Genomic DNA, 20,335 nt, shown 5'->3' with positions numbered 1-20,335 from the left:
ATTATACATGTCATCATTGAAGAAATCTGCAAGTTATCCCTAAAGCACATTGTTTGATTATTGCTTTGTACTGCATTCATATTCATGGACACTCTTCTACCACAATATTCTGAACTCATATTTTTTTGAACTGAAATATAAAGCTCTTGCTTATCATAATGTTTAATCAATAGATTTATCCTGTCTGATAGATGCTGCAATTTCTGACATTTTCAATTCTTTTTCCAGCATACTTAGATTCCTTTGTTTGAAGTATCATTCCTGTAGCATCTTTCTTACGTTTGGCATCACTCGTCTTGTTACCTTGTACTTTATTTCCCTTTGCTTTTATGATATTTGTTCTTTTCACAAATTTAAATACAAAACATAACTTTTGATATACTTTTACTTTTCCTACTTGCTTGCATATATGGAAGTAAAAGGTTTAAAAACTGTTAGTAATGTCCCTTAAATACTTCTATTCCTCTATTTTGCTTGTCTTGATCAGCTTCATAGATCTTGTTTCTAGTGAGTACACAAGGCTTGATAACCCTCGTGGGAGCCTACTATTATATCCGTGTATTCAGTAGAAACAGGACGGTGCACAGTAAACAAACATGTCAGTAGTAAAGCATTTCAGCGTGATTGTTGTCCTTTCTTTGCTGATATATACTTTTGTTTTGTGAAGATGAATGGTGTGATAGGAAAATGAATGAGGTGAAATGCAATGCTTTGCAATGGATCTAACCACTCTGTTATGAATGCAGGGTTTGGATGCATGGATGGAACATAGGTCGAGGCAGCGGATGAGAGGAAGCGGATGGATGCATGTCAAGCAGTCATTACAGGCAATGATTGGTGCCCATGAATTTTTACTCTTTCCTTTCCCTTTCATGTTATTTACTTTTGCAGAGTAGGATATATATTAGCAACTTAGGGACTACTCTCATGGTCGCTTGTGTGAGAATTCTATTTTCAGCATTCACAACATTGTTTGATTGTTACAGTTCTTTTGTAAATATTAGTTGTATATTTGGAATGAATAATACAAGGACATTTATTATTCTTTTGGCACATAATGAAGATGATCTTAAAATGCATGAACTGAATTAATATCTAAAATGCGTATGCAACTATATGAAACATTTGCAATTCATTAAGACTAAATTTGAACATGAGTAAAAATTTAGTAACATTTTTGGCAACTTCTTGCTGTTTGTCTGCTTGCTAGACTTTTGACTAGTTTCCTTTGATACCCATTGGGCATGGAGTTTGAACTTGATACATTTCTAGGACCTAGATTTGACATGACGCGACTTCTAAAGTTGCTGGTTGGGTTTGGGATGCATGTGAATGAGCCTAATGAGACCTAAAAACTCTTATTGGGCTGATTGATATGCATGATAAACTCAAGTATCAACTTTAGAAGTTGAAACCTTCATAGTTGACCATTTTAGATATGCATAAATGAATGTATGTTTTGAATGGATGCAAGTGGTTGGTAAATGTGTGGGTATGCAGTAGGGTTGGCAACAAGAACATGAGTATGATTTTTATAGCGTAACACTAAATAGTTGCAACACTAAATATATGCATATGCATGCATGTGCTAGTCGGGTGTATGCATTCAACACATATATAGATATATGCATAAATGAGATGAGCGGGCATGGAAAATGAAACTTGAACAATCCAAAACAGCAACTTGACAAACCTAAAACCTAAGGAAAACAAGAAACTACTTAAGGAAAGAAAACAAAAATTGGCATGTGCTTGGACATCACTTAGGAAAAACCTAACTAATATGCAAATGCATTTATTAACAGCATGAAACCTAACCTAGAAAACAAAAATTGATAAATTATACCTCAGAGCAACGTTTGAGGTGAATACCATTGACTAGTATTGGTAGCACATTTCCTTCCATAGTTGATAATTGATACACATTGTGCTCCTTGCATTCTGTAATCCTGAACGGTCTACTCCACATATGATCAAACTTCAAATGATGACCAGGTGTGCATTTGAGCACATCCCACCTTAGAACCAAATCACCTTCCTTAAACAACTTAGGAGTTGCCTTTTTAACGAAAAACTACTTTGTTTGCAGCTGATGATATTCCATTTGTTGCATTGCTTTGCTCCTGGATTCTTCTAACTCTATCAATTGAGCATGTCTGACACCTATAGGATCTCCTTCTTTAAAGAGCAGTAGATGACTTGCCATATCTAGTGTAGGTAATTCTGTAGAAATAGGTAACTGTGCCTCCTTACCATATACTAGAACATAAGGCAAATTTCCAATAGCTTACTTAGGTGTTATCCAATCAACCCACAATGCAGTTTTCAGCTTAGAGTGCCAATCTCTTTGGTTTTCCTGTAATGTCCGCTTGATAATCTTAATCAGATTTTTATTTGTAGATTTAGTCAACCCATTACCTTGAGGGTAATACTTAGAAGAAGTATTTAGATATATTCCATTCTTCAAAGCCCAATCAGCAACCTTCAAACCAATGAACGCCAATGTATTATTTGAGATAAAAGAATCTGGTGTACCAAATCTAGTCACAATTTCTTCATAAAAATTCTAGACAACAGTTTCATTAGATTCTTTTAAGGCAATTGCTTCCGTCCACCTTGTGAAATAGTTGGTTTCTGTCAAAATCCATTTATGTCCAGCACTGGATGGTAGGTGTATGGTGCCTATGAAATTGATTTCCCATCTCATAAAGGGTTGTTCCACTTGAACTGGATGTAAAGGCATTGTTGGTAATCTCTCCTTTCCTGCAAACATGGCGCACTTGACACACTTCCTAGTCCAAGCATAAGAATCCTTGAACAACGTAGGCCAATAATAACCAACCCTCATTATCTTTCATGCTATAGTTTTAGCTGAAAAATGACCTCTAGCTGAACCATCATGAAAATTAGAAAGAACCTTTTCTACCTGATTATTATCAATGCACCTCAAAAGTAGCTCGTTATGATCCTTTCTGAACAATGTCATTTATTAGCACATCAGAAATAGATTGCAGCCTATGATATCTTCTTTTTGCCTTATCTAGACCTAATGGACATTTGCTAGCTCTAAGAAAATGAGACATATCTTTTAACCAGATTGCTATATTATCACTATTTACCGACAATTGTAGCACCAAAATTGCCTCTGCTTGTTCTTCAGCCTTTAAAGCTTCGTCACCACTCAGCTGCTCACAAAGTCCTTTACCCCGGACTAGCTTAGTCACTTGAATTTCAACATCATATTCCATTACTTTTCTTATCCAGCCAGCCCGCTTTTCATTCAAGTCTTTACTTGAAATAAACTCCTTAACACTTGGATGAGCCACTCGCAAAAAACACCACATTATATGACAACAAATGCTTGATTTTTAAAATGTTTTTGATAACAACAAGTACATGTTTCTCAACAAAACTATACCTCTATTCATAGTCCTCAAGACCTTTACTAAAAAAAGAAATTAGCTGTTCCAATCCTTCAAAATTATGTTGTATTAGCATAGTAGAAATGACTTCAAGTCCTCCATATGCGTGAAGAATAAAATCCTTACTAAAATCAGGATTTACCAATACCAGGGCTGCTTCTAGGGCCTCTTTGATTTCTTGAAAATTGTTCTTCGCTTCTCTAGTCCAAGTAAAAACAACAATTTTCTTGAGCATGGCTATTAGTGGCTTAAGTAATGCTGCAATATCAGGGATAAACCTTCTGACAAAATTAATGCAGCCAATAAAACTTTGAAGCCCCTTTTTATGTTGAGGTAAGGGTAACTCCAAAATTGCTGCAACCCGTTTAGGGTCCACTGTGATGCCTTCTTTTGTTCCAAATAGCCAAGTAGCTTACCCTCATGGACAAAAAAAAAAACTTTTTGGAATTTATTGAAATACCAAATTCCCGACAATGTTCAAAAATCTGCTTTAAATGATCAATATGATTTGCTGTCTTCTGAGAGAACAATAATATCATCAAGGTATATTAAAACAAACTTGTACATCAAATTGCTGAAGGCCATTGTCGTCGGTAGAAATTGTGCATCGGCCGATGGGTAAAACAGTTTGTAGCGGGTATAATGTACTTGGCCGACGGATACCTTCGGGAAGGTTCGTCGGAAAGTATTTATAACCCCTTTGGGAAGCATTGTAATCATTATTATCATATGAGAGAAGCATGGCGTACTGTTGGTATATGCGAATAATAATAATAGTTCTGCTGTTTGCTGTTCGGTGTTCGCGTCTATTTCCTGTGTGCGTTGCTTAATTAATCCATACGATAAACATTTGGCGCCGTTGCCCAATGGATCTGGCACGGAGGCAGGCGGGTATGAATTAAATGCCGAATCAGTTGGACAAAGATAAGAGTAAGCTGAAGGAAAAAGATGACATACGCGTTGCGCAAGAAAATTTAATTTTGGCTCAGCAGATAGAGCGTCGAAGGAGGTTTCAGACGATTTCCGACGGAAACAAGAGTGCGGAAGGATTGTTGAAGGCAACTCGACAACGGCTTGATTTGGTGGAAGAAGCGAGGGAGGAGTTTCTGAACCTGCATACGCCACGGGAAGAGAATCCTGACGGAAGGAGATCGACTCGCACGGCTCGGAGTGCCGAAGGAGCACGAGCGTGGAGTGACCTCTTCGTCCAAGATATACTTCCGGAACGGATAGCTTCGGTTGACGAACCCTCTTCACCAAACAGTACGGGTGTTGAAAACAGCACGGAAGCAGAAAACAGCGCGGGTGTGCCGAACAGCGCGGGTGTCCAGAACAGCGCGGGTGTGTAGAACAGCGTGGGTGTTCAAAACAGTGCGGGAGCTCAGAATAGCGCGGCTGCTCAAAACAGCGTGGGAGTGCAAAACAGCGCAGGTACCCAACAAAACCCTCGACATATAGTGATAATGGCAGATCCGAAGGAAAAATTGCCTAAATTTGATGGTGATGAAGCAGCTGATCCCATTCGACATTGTAAAACATGTGAAATGATCTGGAGGGCGAATGGCATAACAGATACAAACGAATGGATCCGACAATTTCCCGCAACCCTACGGGGTGTTGCCATTGATTGGTTTACTGATGCCGATCCACAGAAATTGAATAGTTTGGATAACATTAAGGAGTTCATCGCAGAATTTCAACTTTTGCGTGATGACAATGAAATTGTCGCAGAAATATTCAATACCAAGCAAAAGAAGAATGAAACTGTACGGGTCTTTGCCAGGAGGTTGAAGGACTTAATCAATAAGATGGAGAATAAGCCCGCTGACGGGTTACAAAAAAGATGGTTCATTGAAGGCCTTCACCCGAAGCTGCGGAAGAAGATGAAGATCGTGCCACCATCCACATACATTGAAGCTTATAACCGAGCAATGAACCTCGAAAGTGACCAGAAGACAAAGAAGAAGAAGAAGACCAACTCCTCGGATTCAGATGACCCTTTAGGAGAAGATAGCAGTGACGATGACGAGGGAAGCAGCAAGAAAGTCCGTGCTCTCCAGAAGGACATGATGCAGATGATGAAAGAATTCAAAAACATGAACAAGGAAACTAAGGGCAATGACCTATGGTGCACAGAATGTAAGAAAGAAGGCCATACGAAGGGATCCTGTCCGAAAGATCAATTTTGTGAAATTTGTCAGATCCTGGGACACTCGGTAAAGGAGTGCCCTTTCAATTTAAAAACAAGGACACCGCAACAAGTGTTCCTGTCACAGGAGGCATCCCCGTCAGGAGGGAACGGGAACACCAGTGCGGAAGGTGCCACATCAGGTGGATATAGAAATAACCGGCACGGTCCAAACAACAACAGCAATAACAATGGTGGCAACAACAACAATGGAGGAAGGAGTCGAATTCAGTATGATGCGAATGGTCGGCCAATTGTTCAATGCCGCGCATGTAATCTGTGGGGTCACTTCGCTCGAGAGTGCACAACGACAAATCCACCAAAGTTGCTATGCCGATGGTGTGGACCTGGAGATCATGATGATACTAAGTGTCCAAAGTCCGGAGTAAACTTGATTACCGTAGGAACAGACGAAGAAGAAGTTTTGGCAATCACTAGGAAACAGGCGAAGCTATACCCTGACCCAGCGAAAGAAAAGAAGAGACTAGAGGAAGCAAGGGCAGAGATCCAGAAAGTAACATAGGCAGAAACAACACACCTGAAGGACATACCGAGTACCTCCGTTAGGAACTGTGCAGAACAGAACATTGTTCGGCAAATATTGCAAGCTGAGATACCCGTCAGAATAAATGATCTGTTGCTCACAATGCCTCAACTCCGTACGGCCCTCACAAATATAGTCCCAAGTGCTAAAAAACTCGTAGAACAAGACAACGACAAACAGGGGGTACAAGTGCAGAAGATCTGATGTTGTTGGCTCTTTCCTCTGGACGCTATCCGGCGGTTGTTGAAATGGGCATACTCGGGACTGTGCTAACAGACACAATCGTCGACGGAGGATCCGGTGTCAATGTGCTACCAGAGGATACTTGGAAAAAGTTGGGACGACCGACATTATGGCCACCCACCTTTCAGTTGCTAAAGGCCGATCAACATGGAATCAAGCCATTGGGAATACTCACAGCACAACCAGTGACAATCGGAACACAACCATTCCTGTTGGACTTCGTTGTGATTCCTCTCAAGCGGAAGGGGTACGATGCTATTTTGGGTCGAGGGTGGCTGATACAAGCAAAAGCAAAGCACGATTGGAAGAAAAATACCTTATCACTCGAAAGCAAAGGCCGGAAGTATGTCATTGATCTGCACACTCAGATGGTCGGGGACGAAGCCCTCTCGTCAGATTCTGAGGGAGAAGAGGATGAAAAGGGGCAAATTATGGAATCGGATCAGGAGGGAGTTCTACGACTGGAAGGAGACGACGATTTGGATTCAGTAAATGGTCTGTACCATTGGCAGATAGAGGATTATGAATTGTTTCCAACCTGCAACGTACTGACCATAGAAGAAAACAATACTGATGCATTTCCAAAGGAATTCACTGAAATAAAGGAAGGGGATGTGTCACTCGATGTGACCTCGGCACATCAGTTCACCAAAGGAGAACCCATCAAATATAATGAAGTCGCGTTGCAGACCATGAATTTGGGAGATGAAGCAGAACCATGGAACATACTGGTAGGGGACAATTGGGACCCAGTACTAAAGGCAGCAGCCTTCAAGATATTTTTAGAATATAAGGATGTCTTTGCATGGACGTACAAGGACTTGAAGGGCGTACCACCTGAATTATGTGTGCATTGCATTCCATTGATCGAAGGAGCAATACCCGTAAGGAAAAGGCCCTACAGAATGAACAAGAATTATGCGGCCCGGGTTACGGAAGAAATCAATCGGATGCTAGAAGCTGGAATTATTTTCAAGGTACAGACCAGTGAATGGGTATCCCCGATCGTGATCTCTTCGAAAAAGGACTCCATTCAAATCCGAATATGTGTTGATTTCCGATGCTTGAATGCAGTCACCATCAAGGATCCGTTCCCGATCCCATTCACGGATAGCATTCTCGAGGAGGTGGCGGGACATGAGATCTACTCATTTATGGATGGTTTTTTCGGCTACAATCAGATCTCAATCGCAGAAGAGGATAAACTGAAGACGACCTTTATCGTGGAAGATGGGGTCTATGCCTATAATCGGATGCCGTTCGGCCTGTGCAATGCGCCTGCAACATTTCAGCGGATTATACTACACATCTTTGACAAAATGTCCGTCAGCAACTTCAAGGCATTTTTGGATGATTGGTCAGTATTCAGTACAGAGGACAAACATCTGGCAGCCTTAGGTGACTATATAGAATGGTGCCGCCGTGCACGTTTGGCCCTCAACCCAAAGAAATGCAGGTTTATGGTTCCACACGGAAGGTTGCTCGGACACATAGTCTGCAAGGAAGGACTGGAGACAGATCTGGACAAAGTGCGAGTCATATTGGAGATGCAGCCGTCCACCAATGTGATAGAGGTAAAATCTTTCCTTGGTCATATAGGATATTACAGGCGTTTTATCAAGAATTTTGCAAAGATAGCCTATCCGTTAGATAGGTTAACTTCCAAGACAGAATCGTTCCGATGGGACACCGCACAGGATGAAGCATTCGAAGAACTCAAGGTACGTCTGGCTACAGCACCTATTTTAGCATACCCTGATTGGCAGAAGGAGTTTCACGTCCATGTGGATGCATCAAACTATGCGATCGGAGCAACTCTCACACAGACGAAAAACCACGGGTTGGATCATCCGATCTACTTCGCCAGCCGTTTGTTATCAAAAGCTGAACAAAATTATAGTACAACTGAATGGGAAGCATTGGGGATGGTCTATGCTGTGCAGAAATTTCGACATTACTTGTTGGCAACTCCATTGGTCTTCTATGTTGATCATCAGGCCCTGTTGTATATGATCAACAAACCAATCATCCAAGGAAGAATCAGCCGATGGTTACTCCTGTTGCAGGAGTTTACTTTCAAGATTATCGTACGGCCAGGAAAAAAACATGTAAGCGCGGATCATTTATCACGTATTAGAATAGGAGAACCGGCAAACGGTGTAAATGATGACTTTCCTGTTGCACACCTGTTTCAGATTGCTGCACTACCAGAATGGTATACAAGCATTGGCGAATACTTGTCAACAGGACAGTTTCCAAATACCATGCCACCGAATGAAAAACGGAAGTTGGTGATACGGAGTGGAACATTCCAACTGATTAATGGATTGTTGTATAAAATGGGACCCGATCAGATCCTGCGGCGTTGTATCTTGAAGGAAGAAATTCCACAGGTACTGAAGGAAGCACATGAAGGACCAGCAGGAGGACACATGGGGCCGGACACAACTGCACGAAAAATACTTCTAGCAGGGTTATGGTGGCCAACAGTATACAATGACGCCAGGGAATGGGTTGTTGCATGCGATACATGTCAGCGAGCTGGAAAACCCTTGAAAAGAGATTTCATGCCTCTAAATCCTTCTCATGCTCAGGAGCTTTTTGAACGATAGGGGTTGGATTTCATAGGACCCTTGAAGACGAGCCGAACCAGAAGATGTCGATACATTGTGGTTGCCACGGAGTATTTGACTAAATGGGTGGAGGCGCGTGCACTACCGGACAACTCAGCGGTGAGTACAACGCAGTTTATTTACGAGCAAATTATTACTAGGTACGGCATTCCATTACAATTAACAAGCGATAGAGGAGGCCATTTTGTCAACCATGTAATCCGACTGCTCACCACGGAATTCAAGATTTACCATTCGCTGTCAAGTCCGTACTACCCAAGGGCAAACGGACAGGCCGAAGCTACCAACAAAATCCTGGTATCAATTATATACAAATCCTGCGCCGTCGAAGGGGAGGATTGGGAAGAGAAATTACCTTCTGCTCTGTGGGCTTACTGCACGGCATACAAAGTCACAACAGGACACACGCTGTTCCAACTGATGTATGGACAAGAGGCCGTAGTACCAGCGGAATTTATGATACCAAGCTTGCGGATAGCACTAGAAAACAAGTTGGGCGACATGGAAAGCTTAAGAGAACGGTTGTATAAACTGAACAAGTTAGAGGAGAAGCGATTATTAGCGCAGTGTGCAACTGAAGTAACACAGAATAGGCGGAAGGCATGGCACGATAAGCACCTGAAGCTGAACAAGTTCCAGCCCGGCCAGTGGGTATTAAAGTACGATGGTCGGAATGAGATCAAAACGGGTAAGTTCAAGGTTAAGTGGGTCGGGTCGTACCAAATTCGGGAAGTAGGGGACAATGGAGCAATCAAATTATGGACTTTGGATGGACATGAAGTGCCGCAGGCAGTGAATGGGTCGAAGTTGAAGATATATCACGACTGGAAGACTTCTGCATCAGGAAATAGCCTTCGAGAGACCCCTCCGTCACTGCAGACTGACGGTAATGTCAGTCGAAGGGAAAATTGACTATTTTTTTTTTTGGTGTTTAAAAAAAAAGAAAAAAAGAAAAAAAAAAAGAGCAAAAAGTAAAGCACCGTACGGTTTCTTGGAGGCACCGTACGGTTTTTAGTGATGCACCGTACGGTTTTTCCAGCCATACGGATTTCCCTTAAGTAGAGTACGGTTTTTGAGGATGCACCGTACGGATTCTCAGCCGTACGGATTTTTTTAAGTGGAGTACGGTTCCAAAAAGCATCGTACGGGTTCTTGGTAATCACCGTACGGGTTTTATATTTGAAGGGGCATTGTAGTACGGGTTGTTTAAAAACTGTAAGGATTCCATGGCTGTGGTACGGTTTTTCTAGAAGGTACGGCTTACATAGTCGCTGCATGAATTGCTTTTGACCAGGTACTTGTAGGGCACTGTACGGCTTGTTAAAAAACATTAACCATACTCAAGGTTTCCAGCATTTCAAGTGTACGGCTTTCCTTGATACTTTTGTACGGAAATCTCCATTAATTGTACAGTTTTCAGGCAGTACGGATTCCATCAGGAATGCATTCCTGTGGTGTACGGATTTCAAGAAGAGGGAAACTGAAGGCAATGCACGGATTTTCCTGGAGCCTTGAGCAATACAGATTTGAATAGGCGATGTACGGATTTTGAAACAATAATGCAACATACTGTATGGATTCTGCGGGCAATGAATGCAACCACCGTACGAATTTGAGGAGGGAAATTGTGGTACGATTTTGTGAGGTACGGCTTTGTTTCATTCTTCTTCTAACTTCTGCATTGGACGGATTTTCGATCTCTTCCTGCGTGTATGGATTGTGAAAATCATGTCAGGGGTGGCAAATTACCATACATATTTTTGAAAGAACCCGTCACCGTACGGACTTGGAAGGATTTTTCACTGTACGGATTTGGGAGACCGTTAGAAAAAGATAAAAATAAATAATGGAGTCTGCAGGAAAATGGCAGTGGAAAAAACAATTAGCGCAGTCCAAACTGGAGGAAGGCAGGAGCATGGCAGGTACCATAGTTCCAAAAATCGCCATGAAATCGCCGAAATCGCCAAAATCGCGATAAGATTCATGGCTCTCATTTTTTTGGAATCGGAAATCGCTGGTGGCGATTTTTTCCTGTGAATCGCCTGAATCGCCAAAATCGGCGATTCATGGCAAAAATTGCCAAAATCGCCATCGTGAATCTCCAGAAATTGGCCGCGGCAGCAAGGATAGAAAGTTCAATTTAAAAAAAAAACACATGTTTTATTTGCTTTCTAAGTTGACTTTCCTCTTTGTTATAACCCTAAAGAGCCTTTTATTTGCTTAGTATGAGTAGAAGAGAGGAAGAGTGAGAGAGAAGAAGAGAAAAGAGAATCCATAGGTTTCCAATCGGCAAGAAAGAAGAGCACCAAAGAGATTAGAAGTCCATCTAGGGAGGCTATAAATTGCATTGGGAGCATTAAGGAGTCAATATCAACACTCCTCAACTCATTTGCAAGAGGTAAGTGTTGGTTTTTTTTTTGCATGTTAGTGTAGTATGCATTTTTTGTTAAATTTTTTTAGTGTTCATTTGCAAATCTTGAATGTTTTTTATTTTTACTAAATTGCAAACTAGGGTTTGTTGTTTTGTAGTTTTTGTTTATTAGTTGCAAACTTTGATTTTTTACATGAATTTTTTTATTGCAGCAGCCCTTTGCTTTCATTTTCCAATTTCCACAATGGGTAAAAAAGATGAATGCTGGAAATATAATGAAGAGTTTCCTGGGAGAACCAAATATCAAACAAAATGTATATTTTGCAAAGAAAAAATAAATTCAGGAGGTATCTATAGATTGAAATACCACATTGCTGGCATACCTGGCCATAATGTCACAATTTGCACTCATCAAACCGCTGAGGCAAAACGCTCTTTTTTAGTGGCATTAGAAAAAATTGAACAAGACAAGTTGACTAAGAAAATGCAACTTGAAGGGTTAAGAGGTATTGGCTCCCGTGCTCCCACATCCGCAACCGCATCTACATCTGCAAGTGCATCTGCATCAGCTTCCGCATCCGTAGGTTGTGTTGGAGAGGGTTCTTCTAGGCCTCCTTTTCATCCTAGTGCTAGTGCTCATGTGAGTGTTAGTGGTAGTCGGTCTCATACTGAGACAGAGTCCAACACCAACCTATTGCGGCCTAGAGTGTGAAAAAATAGAATGGATAGTTACTTTGTGCCCCGCACTACTCCTGGCTCCCAACCCACGCTTGAGGGCATGGGTTTGAACAAGGAGATTCATGATGCTACCAGAAAAGAGATTTGCAAATTTTGGTACTTTTGCAACATTCCATTTATTGCAGCCAGGTAATTGATTCTTTTTTCTTTGTTATCTTCAAAGTTAAAGTTAAAAGTAAAAGTAAAACTTTAATTATATCTACTTGTTTTATGATTTTAGTTTTTGACATCTAAATTTCTAATCAATATCATTATCTATTTGTGACAGGACTCCTTATTGGCAGAACATGATAGATGCAGTTACCATTTGTGGTCCGGGGTTTAAAACCCCAACTGAGGCTGAGTTGAGTGGATACCTCCTGGAGGAAATGGTTGAGGATATGAGGCATGAGCTTGAGGACAACCGAAAGGAGTGGATCGAAAAGGGTTGCACCATCATGACTGATGGTTGGACAGATAGGAGGGGAAGAACACTCCTCAATTTTCTTGTATCTTGTGGAGGTGATTGATCATTCTACTTTCCTACATACATAATTTTGAATCGTGATTGACTATTTCAAATTTTGATTTGTTGATGGCTAATAGTAATTATAATTCGTTGTTTTGTTACTTGTAGGATATACCATGTTCCTCAAATCAATTGATGCTTTTGCTCATGTAAAAAACGCCACATACTTATGTGAGGTTATTGAGGAAGTTATAGCAGAGGTGGGGGAACAACATGTGGTGCAAGTGGTGACGGATAATACAGCAAGTTATGTTGCTGCAGGTAAACTTTTAACTTTTTAAGTTTTGAAAATAAATTTATTTGAATTTTGAACTTTTTCTAATTCTAACTTAGAATTTCTAAGTTTCCTAAGTTCTAACATTTTTGAAATTTGAATTTCTAATTATCTTAAAATTGTTGTAGGCAAACTTTTGATGGAGAGGCACCCCACCATATTTTGGTCCCCTTGTGCAGCACATTGCCTTGACCTCATGTTGGAGGAAATTGGCAAACTTGAGTGGGTCAAGTCATGTGTGGAAAGGAAAAAAAACATATGCAAGTTTATTTATAATCATTCGTTTGTCCTTAACACAATGAGGAAGTACACAAGAGACAAAGAGTTAGCTCGTCCAGGGATCACGAGGTTTGCCTCGAATTTTATCACCTTGTAGTCCTTGTTAACATCAAGGGATGATTTGAGGAGCATGTTTGTTGGGCGGGAGTGGATTTCATCTTCCTATGCTACGACCACTGCAGGGATAGATGTGGTGGATTGCATATTTGATGATGATGGTTTTTGGAAACCTGCTAGAGAAATCCTTAAGGTAATTTTATTGCAATTTAACATTTAATATTTTACAATTTACTATGCTAATTGTTTAATGATTTAGTTTTACCTTCAGTTATATTATTGAATTATTCTATGTTTAAGTTTTGACTCAAATTTTTGTTTTACTTTATATGTAGGCCACTGAGCCCCTTGTATCTCTCCTACGAACTGCTGATGGGGAGAAGCCCTCTATGGGCTACATATATGAGGGCATGGATAGGGCCAAGGAGGCCATTAGAGCTCAGTATGCAGGAGTGCAGGAGAAGTATGCCCCTATTTGGGACGTCATTGATAGGAGATGGCAGAATCAGCTCCACAGACCCATCCATGCAGCAACTTACTTTTTGAATTCGGCATTTCGTTTCTGTCCTGACTTCAAGGCGGATGAGGAGGTTCTCACCGGATTATATACAGTGATCCAGAGGTTGAGTACTGATGAGGATAGCAGTGCTGCAATTATTGAGCTTGATAAGTTCAATAATAAGGAAGGGCCACTTTTCTCTAGCAGGGTAGCCATAGATGCTCGGGAAACAATACAGCCAGGTAAAAATTAAATAATATATTCAATGTTCATGAATCTAGATTCTAAACTTAAAGTTGATTATGTAATTTTAGAGTTAACTTGTAATTTGTAATTTGTAAATGAGACTAATTATTTTTATTTTCTCTTATTTCAGATAGATGGTGGCAAATGTTTGGGGCTACAACCCCAAAACTTCAAAAAATTGCCATTCGTATTCTGAGTCAGCCAAGCAACGCTTCTGGATGTGAGCACAGTTGGTCCATGTTCGAGCACATCCACTCGAAGAGGAGAAACAGGTTGACAGTGCAGAGGTTGAATGATCTTGTCTTCGTTCATTACAACCTCCGTCTTAGGATCAGACAGATTTTGGGCACTGACTCCTCTCCGATCATTCTGGAGGAGATTGATCCAGAATCAGAGTGGCTCATAGAGGTTGTAGATCCAGTCTTCATTGAGGAAGACCGTGCGTGGATTGACCAGGTGGATATAGAGGCTGAGGCAGCTAGAGCACGTTCTTCAGGCATTGGTAGACGCACACGTGCACGCACAGACACAGGCCCTAGCGACATTCGTGAGCCCATCTTATATGCGGGAATTATGGCTCGACAGTCCTCTAGGACCTACATTAGACGCCTTGCTACTAGGCAGACTGGATACTGAGAGGCTGAGGCTGAGGCTGTAGCCGAGCTTGAGGATGATGTTGAGGATGATGATGACTATGAGCCTGAGGCTTGAGCTGGAGCCTTGTTTTTATATTTTGTTTACAGATATTGATACTGAATCATTGATAGACATATGTTTCAAACTTTCATGGATCTTCATCGTAGATTCTTACATAAATTTATGATTTGATGTCTTATGGATCATCTTACATACATTCTATGATTTAAATCATTATGATCATTTGATTTCTATTTACTTCAGCTAGCCTACAATTTACATTTTAGATAACATAGTTACGTATGTGATGGATTTTATGTTCCATGTTTATGTATGTTAAGTTTTAACTTCTATTTGATGATGTTATAGTGTGCTTAAGTTATATTCAATAAAGGGTGCATGAAATAAGTTTTAAATTGTTAAAATCTTTAAATTTAAAGGGTTTTTTCAAATTTGCCGATTCATCACCGATTCATTGCCGATTCACGATTCGATTCGGCCTTGCCGATTTCGATCCGATTCCGATTCATGTTTCTTTGGCAGGTACAGGTAATGTGAATGAGGGCTCGAGCAGCAGCAAGGAGAAGCGTAAGGCTATAGCACCTGCAACAGCCGAAGTTACACCACAAACTATACAATTTGAAGGATTAAATGGAACGGATTGCTGGAAATGGTGGCAAGAAACCCCTGATGACCATCCAGTTAAAGCAAGCATCAGAAGAGCGCAGGTTGAATGGGCCATTCAGATGCCTGTTTTTTGCATTCGAAATTATGAAGGGTATCTGCGTACCATGATTGAAACATATGGCAGAGCTTCTCGGAGGAGCACCTTTCAATATCTGGGACGGAATTTAGTGGTATCATTCAAGGCAGCCGACTTCACACGTGTTTTTGGCATTCCAAGGCAGCAGGGCAGGAAGATTCAACCGAAGAAAATTCCAAAGGATGGAAAACTATTTTTAGTCAAATTAGTGTGTGGAGATTTGACTGAAGCCGAATAGGCGGCACTAGCCGAGACATCAAAGGGGAGGGGTTTAAAGAAAACCGACATTCCGGAAGGGCCATGGCGGTGTCTGATGGACTTAGTTAAAAACAGGCTCACGGGATCCTCTAGGGCATCGGATATCACATTTTCCCAGGTGTCCATGATGAACGGCATAATGACTGGGAAAGTGTATGATTGGGCGTCTGTGCTGGCTGAACGGATGCATGAATTCATGACTCTCCAGCACAAGACTTTCTATATGCCTCATTACGCCATTGGTCTATTCTTGGATGCTGTAGCACGGGTGATTCCAACAGAGGAGATTGAGGCACAGCCTGGACCACTGGCTCCAGGAGAACCTCCTATCATGCAATGGAAGCACTTGGACACAATCTCTGGGCAGAAGGGTTCAGCAGGTCAAAAGAGGCCCCGGATGGACATGGCAGATGATATTGACAGCGGCCGACAGGAGACATCTTCTGAGCAGGATAGTGTGGAGGAAGAAGAAGGTGAGGGCGAGGATAATGAGGCGGTTCAGATTGTCACGGCTACCCCCTTGCTATTTCCGCGTACTACGGTTCCTATGACTTCCGAGTTGTTACCCCGAGGCTTACACATGGCTCACATTCCAAGATTTGGGCAGACTCGGCGACCGATATTGATGACTGGAGGATCCCACCAGGCAGTCACACTAGCCGCACCATGGAAACATGGGGTATGACCTTCTCCTGTCCGGTCGGGGGTACGATTTACGGTCGGCTTTGCCCACTTGGCCGCACCCGTTGACCGAGAGACTTCTGCAGCTCCTGAAGCACTTCCGGTAGCAGCACCCGTGGCATCTACCATAAGTCAGCCAACAACAGTTGTTACAGTAGCACAGTCAGCAGAAGCTCAGGCACTTCTAGTAGACAACGTACCAGACGAAGGAGTACAAGAGTGTACGGACCCAGTGCAACCAGAGGTCATGGATAGAGCCAGTGTTTTTCTGAGGCAGCAGTTCCGACTCGTCCCTGACAAGCGTGGTCCGTCCATTCAGTCCCCTAGCTATTTAGGAGTAGCACCTGCACCAGAGCCTCAGTCTCAGGAGGAGGGAATGCCACATGCCGTGATTGCGCCGATAGCAGAGGAGGCGGCACCGGATGTGGGCATGACTCCCGTTGAGGAGGGGGACAATAGTGATCCCGAATGGTCAGTCGAGGACTTCGCCAAGGAGGATTACGGGTCAGATGAGGACAGGTGCAGGGACTACCTCAGGACTATGAAGTCTGCATTAAAGAAAGGGCATGATGTGGCGATTCAGGCTCTCACTCGGCGAAGGGAGTGGCATTTGATTCGTGCGTATATTCGTGGGATTTGTCCTAAACGATTTCAAACTTGCTTTGTTGATAGAGGGTGGCCGGCAGTTGAGACACTAGAAATGTTGGCAGATTGGGCCACTGAGCTGGAGTTGGGACCGAGTGACACTCCAATGATGAAGTTGGCACATGAGATCGTGGGACTGTACAAAGAAGTTCACTATGCGCGGCAGCGCGCGGAGGTGGATAGGGCAGCAGACAGTATTGCAGCTCAGAGATCTTTAGCAGTTGAAAAAGAGGCAACAGAAAAGATAGCCACTGATTTGGCCGACAAGCAGGCAGCATGGGCAGCAGAACAGGCAAAACTCTTGAAGGATATGGCAGCAGTGGTACAGGAGAAGGATGCAGCTATCCGGGATAAAGATGCAGCAGAGCATGAGTTACAGTTGGCCAAGAGACAGACTATGGATGCAACACTTCTACTGAAGGAGGCCGTAGAAGTTAATTCACAGATTCAGACAGATCTGCGCATCCGGACTGACCAGGTGTATGAGTTGCGTCGTCATCAGCACTCTTCTGGGAACCCTCCTTCTTCTCTCTAGTTTTCTTTCTTCTTGATTGTGGGTTGTCTCCTATTTTTGCTAGTCGTCAGGGGACGACTTTTCTTTTTGGGGGGGATAATGTCGTCGGCAGAAATTGTGTATCGGCCGACGGGTCCTTTCGGTAGAAGTCTTGTTATGTAGCCGACGGGTAAAACAGTTTGTAGCGGGTATAATGTACTTGGCCGACGGATACCTTCGGGAAAGTTCGTTGGAAAGTATTTATAACCCCTTCGGGAAGCATTGTAATCATTATTATCATATGAGAGAAGCATGACGTACTGTTGGTATATGCGAATAATAATAATAGTTTTGCTGTTTGCTGTTCGGTGTTCGTGTCTATTTCCTGTGTGCGTTGCTTAATTGATCCATACGGTAAACAGCCATTTCTATTTCCTTCTAAAAGGTTGCTCCAGCATTGGACAATCCAAACGACATTCTTTTGTATGCTATCATTCCCTACTTTGTACTAAAAGCTGTCTTGAATTGGTCCTCTCCCTTCACTAAAATCTGGTTATAACTTGAATACCTGTCCAACAAAGAAAAATATTCATCTTCTGATACATACTGTAATATTTGCTTCATTGATGGAAGTGGATGCCTATCTTTCAGTGAGACTCTATTCAAATCCCTGAAATCTACACATATCTTCAGCTATCCATTCTTCTTTCTTACGGGGACCAAATTTGCAACCCAGTTGGTATGCTTGATGGGGAAAATTATTTTGCTCTCTATCAGCCTCAAAACCTCCTTTTGTATTAGAGTCTCCAATCTTGGGTTGATTGGCCTTTGTTTTTTCCTGACAAGCTTGGCTATTGGTTCCAACTAATTTGTGTGTTGTGCAAACTGTGGATCAAAACCCTTCAAATCACTATATTCCCATGCAAAAAACATCACTGAACTCTTGAAATAAATGGAGGAATGATTATTTTTCATCTGCAAAATTTACTTTACCAATTTTAAGACATTTTCCAAGTACAATCTCCAAATCCTCATACTGATTTTGCTCTACCAGCAGGTTAGCTTTACCAATTTTCACTTGGTCATCTAAATTAAAAACTCTTTCCAGTGTGACTAAACTCTTAGGTAACTTATTATTTTTTAGCTGAAGCACTTGGTCCCCGTACTGTTCTTTATATCTCTACTGGTTTGAACTAGCAAAAACATCATCGTCAAACAGAAATTGCAAAATTTGTTCATTATTCTCGAAAACTTGCCAATTAGTATTATTATTAGGTACTGAAGGTCTGATAACTATTTTTATGTGCTGCTGATTAGATTGTGCTTTAATACTATCTATGATATCATATTGAGCTCCCATAGTTGCTAGCCTATCAACATGTTGGTTTTTACTTCTTGGGATGGCAAGTATGTTAAAGGCGTCAAAATCTTCAAGAAGATCCCAAACTTTGTGCCTATAGGACTTGAGAACATCATTTTTAAAAACATTCAAGCCTCTAACTAGATTTACTATTAATTTGCTATCACCATGAACCTTCATACACTTGATACCACACTTCCGTACCCATTCTAATCCTTGAATAAGACCTTAGTACTCAACTATATTATTTATACACGAGAAACTGAATCTAAAAGTAGCATAATACCTTTCATTTTTAGGCGAGACTGTAATGACCCTTACTATAAAGGCCACTGAAACCCTCAAACTGGACTTAGGAATTTTGTCAAACAGTTGGCATGTAACCGAATAAGGCTGCAATATTACTAATTGTTGTACAACAAAACTTCAATATATGATGCCAATAATGTATGAACAACAATTCCAGATTATAACACTGCCAATCTAAGAGATAGATGACAATATGAAACTCAAATATGAAGTCCAATGCAATTCTGATTTTATGACAGCAAATAGAACTGATTACAATGAGAGACTGTCACAACTATGCACTTCTAATACATCAAGCTCTTGACAATGCAATGTTATGACATGAACAATAACCCAGTTCAGATTTGTAATGCAAATGACGAAACTTTTACAACAGTTATTAATGACTGGAAATAACTATTTATGCAATGACAGTGCTGACTGTTCTAATCCATAACATGCAATATTTTGGCAATCAAAACTTCAGTTTGTGCACCTGGAATAGCTCCAATTTTGCCGGATATGAATGCTGAATTAATGCCACACGAAGACCTCACAATCTGCCCTAAACCGACTCACAAAATTGCTGTTGCTGCCCAACTGACAGGGCCGTACAAGTACGGCCTGGTACGGCTGCTAGATAAGAATATTGCAGCATTTTTTTGTCACTCCAAAAGCAATAAATCTGGGCGCCTAGGGTTGCTGAATAACCCCCTAAAATATGAAATTCATCCGTCAAGCCAATTAGGAGTTATGAGCAAAAACGTGGGTCCAAACCCTGGACTGACAGTCTGAAAATAATGCACAACTGTGTCTTCAAATCCTGTTAATCAATCCACAAATGCTAGGGCACAACTGAAACCCTTATTCCAACCAAGGTAAACCCTTATAACTGAATCTCAATGAAGTCCAAATGAGATGGCTGCATTACCAACTCCTCAAATGCAACAATTCAGGTGATATTTCACACCCTCAAAGTCGCCAATCCAAGGGAATGATTCGTTCCCAAAGATCAAATAATAATTTGCAGACCCAAGAGACTACAAATTTGCTCCACAATGGAAGAAGTAGAAGAAATCTCAAATCCAAGCATGTCCAAATGAGAGGCCCAGCCTCTATTTATTCACTTTTCTAAGAAGTTGCTAGAACTTCTAGAAACATCCTTTATAAAATCTCATTATAATGCACTTTTTATAATAAAGTAATTTT

The 20,335-nt window shown here is 41.4% G+C and overlaps 2 protein-coding genes across 17 annotated transcripts in view; one reads left to right on the top strand and one right to left on the bottom strand.

Annotated features, from left to right (window-relative positions):
* The window catches only part of LOC149552940 (uncharacterized), a 404,864-nt gene that overhangs the window by 111,879 nt on the left and 272,650 nt on the right, over positions 1-20,335 (bottom strand). The window lies entirely within an intron of this gene.
* On the top strand, positions 10,877-15,639 carry LOC149552942 (uncharacterized). The gene is made up of 6 exons (XM_089789549.1): positions 10,877-10,952; positions 12,756-12,796; positions 13,298-13,450; positions 13,593-13,998; positions 14,133-14,609; positions 15,182-15,639. The coding sequence occupies exons 1-6, from the start codon at positions 10,877-10,879 to the stop codon at positions 15,637-15,639; spliced, it is 1,611 nt and encodes a 536-aa protein (XP_089645675.1).

Source organism: Cupressus sempervirens, chromosome 6 (genome assembly GCF_028749045.1).
Source record: "Cupressus sempervirens isolate cs-2001-9-10 chromosome 6, ASM2874904v1, whole genome shotgun sequence".
NCBI lineage: Eukaryota > Viridiplantae > Streptophyta > Pinopsida > Cupressales > Cupressaceae > Cupressus > Cupressus sempervirens.
This window is presented reverse-complemented; position numbering and strand designations above follow the sequence as displayed.

Bases quoted from the DNA above. Each gene is read 5' to 3' on its own strand.
- LOC149552942 (XM_089789549.1), top strand. From the start codon at position 10,877: ATGGAGTCTGCAGGAAAATGGCAGTGGAAAAAACAATTAGCGCAGTCC. The intron at 12,797-13,297 runs GTAAAAAACGCC...ATCACCTTGTAG, and splicing joins CAATTGATGCTTTTGCTCAT to TCCTTGTTAACATCAAGGGA. The intron at 14,610-15,181 runs GCCTTGCTACTA...TTTCTTTGGCAG, and splicing joins CTCTAGGACCTACATTAGAC to GTACAGGTAATGTGAATGAG.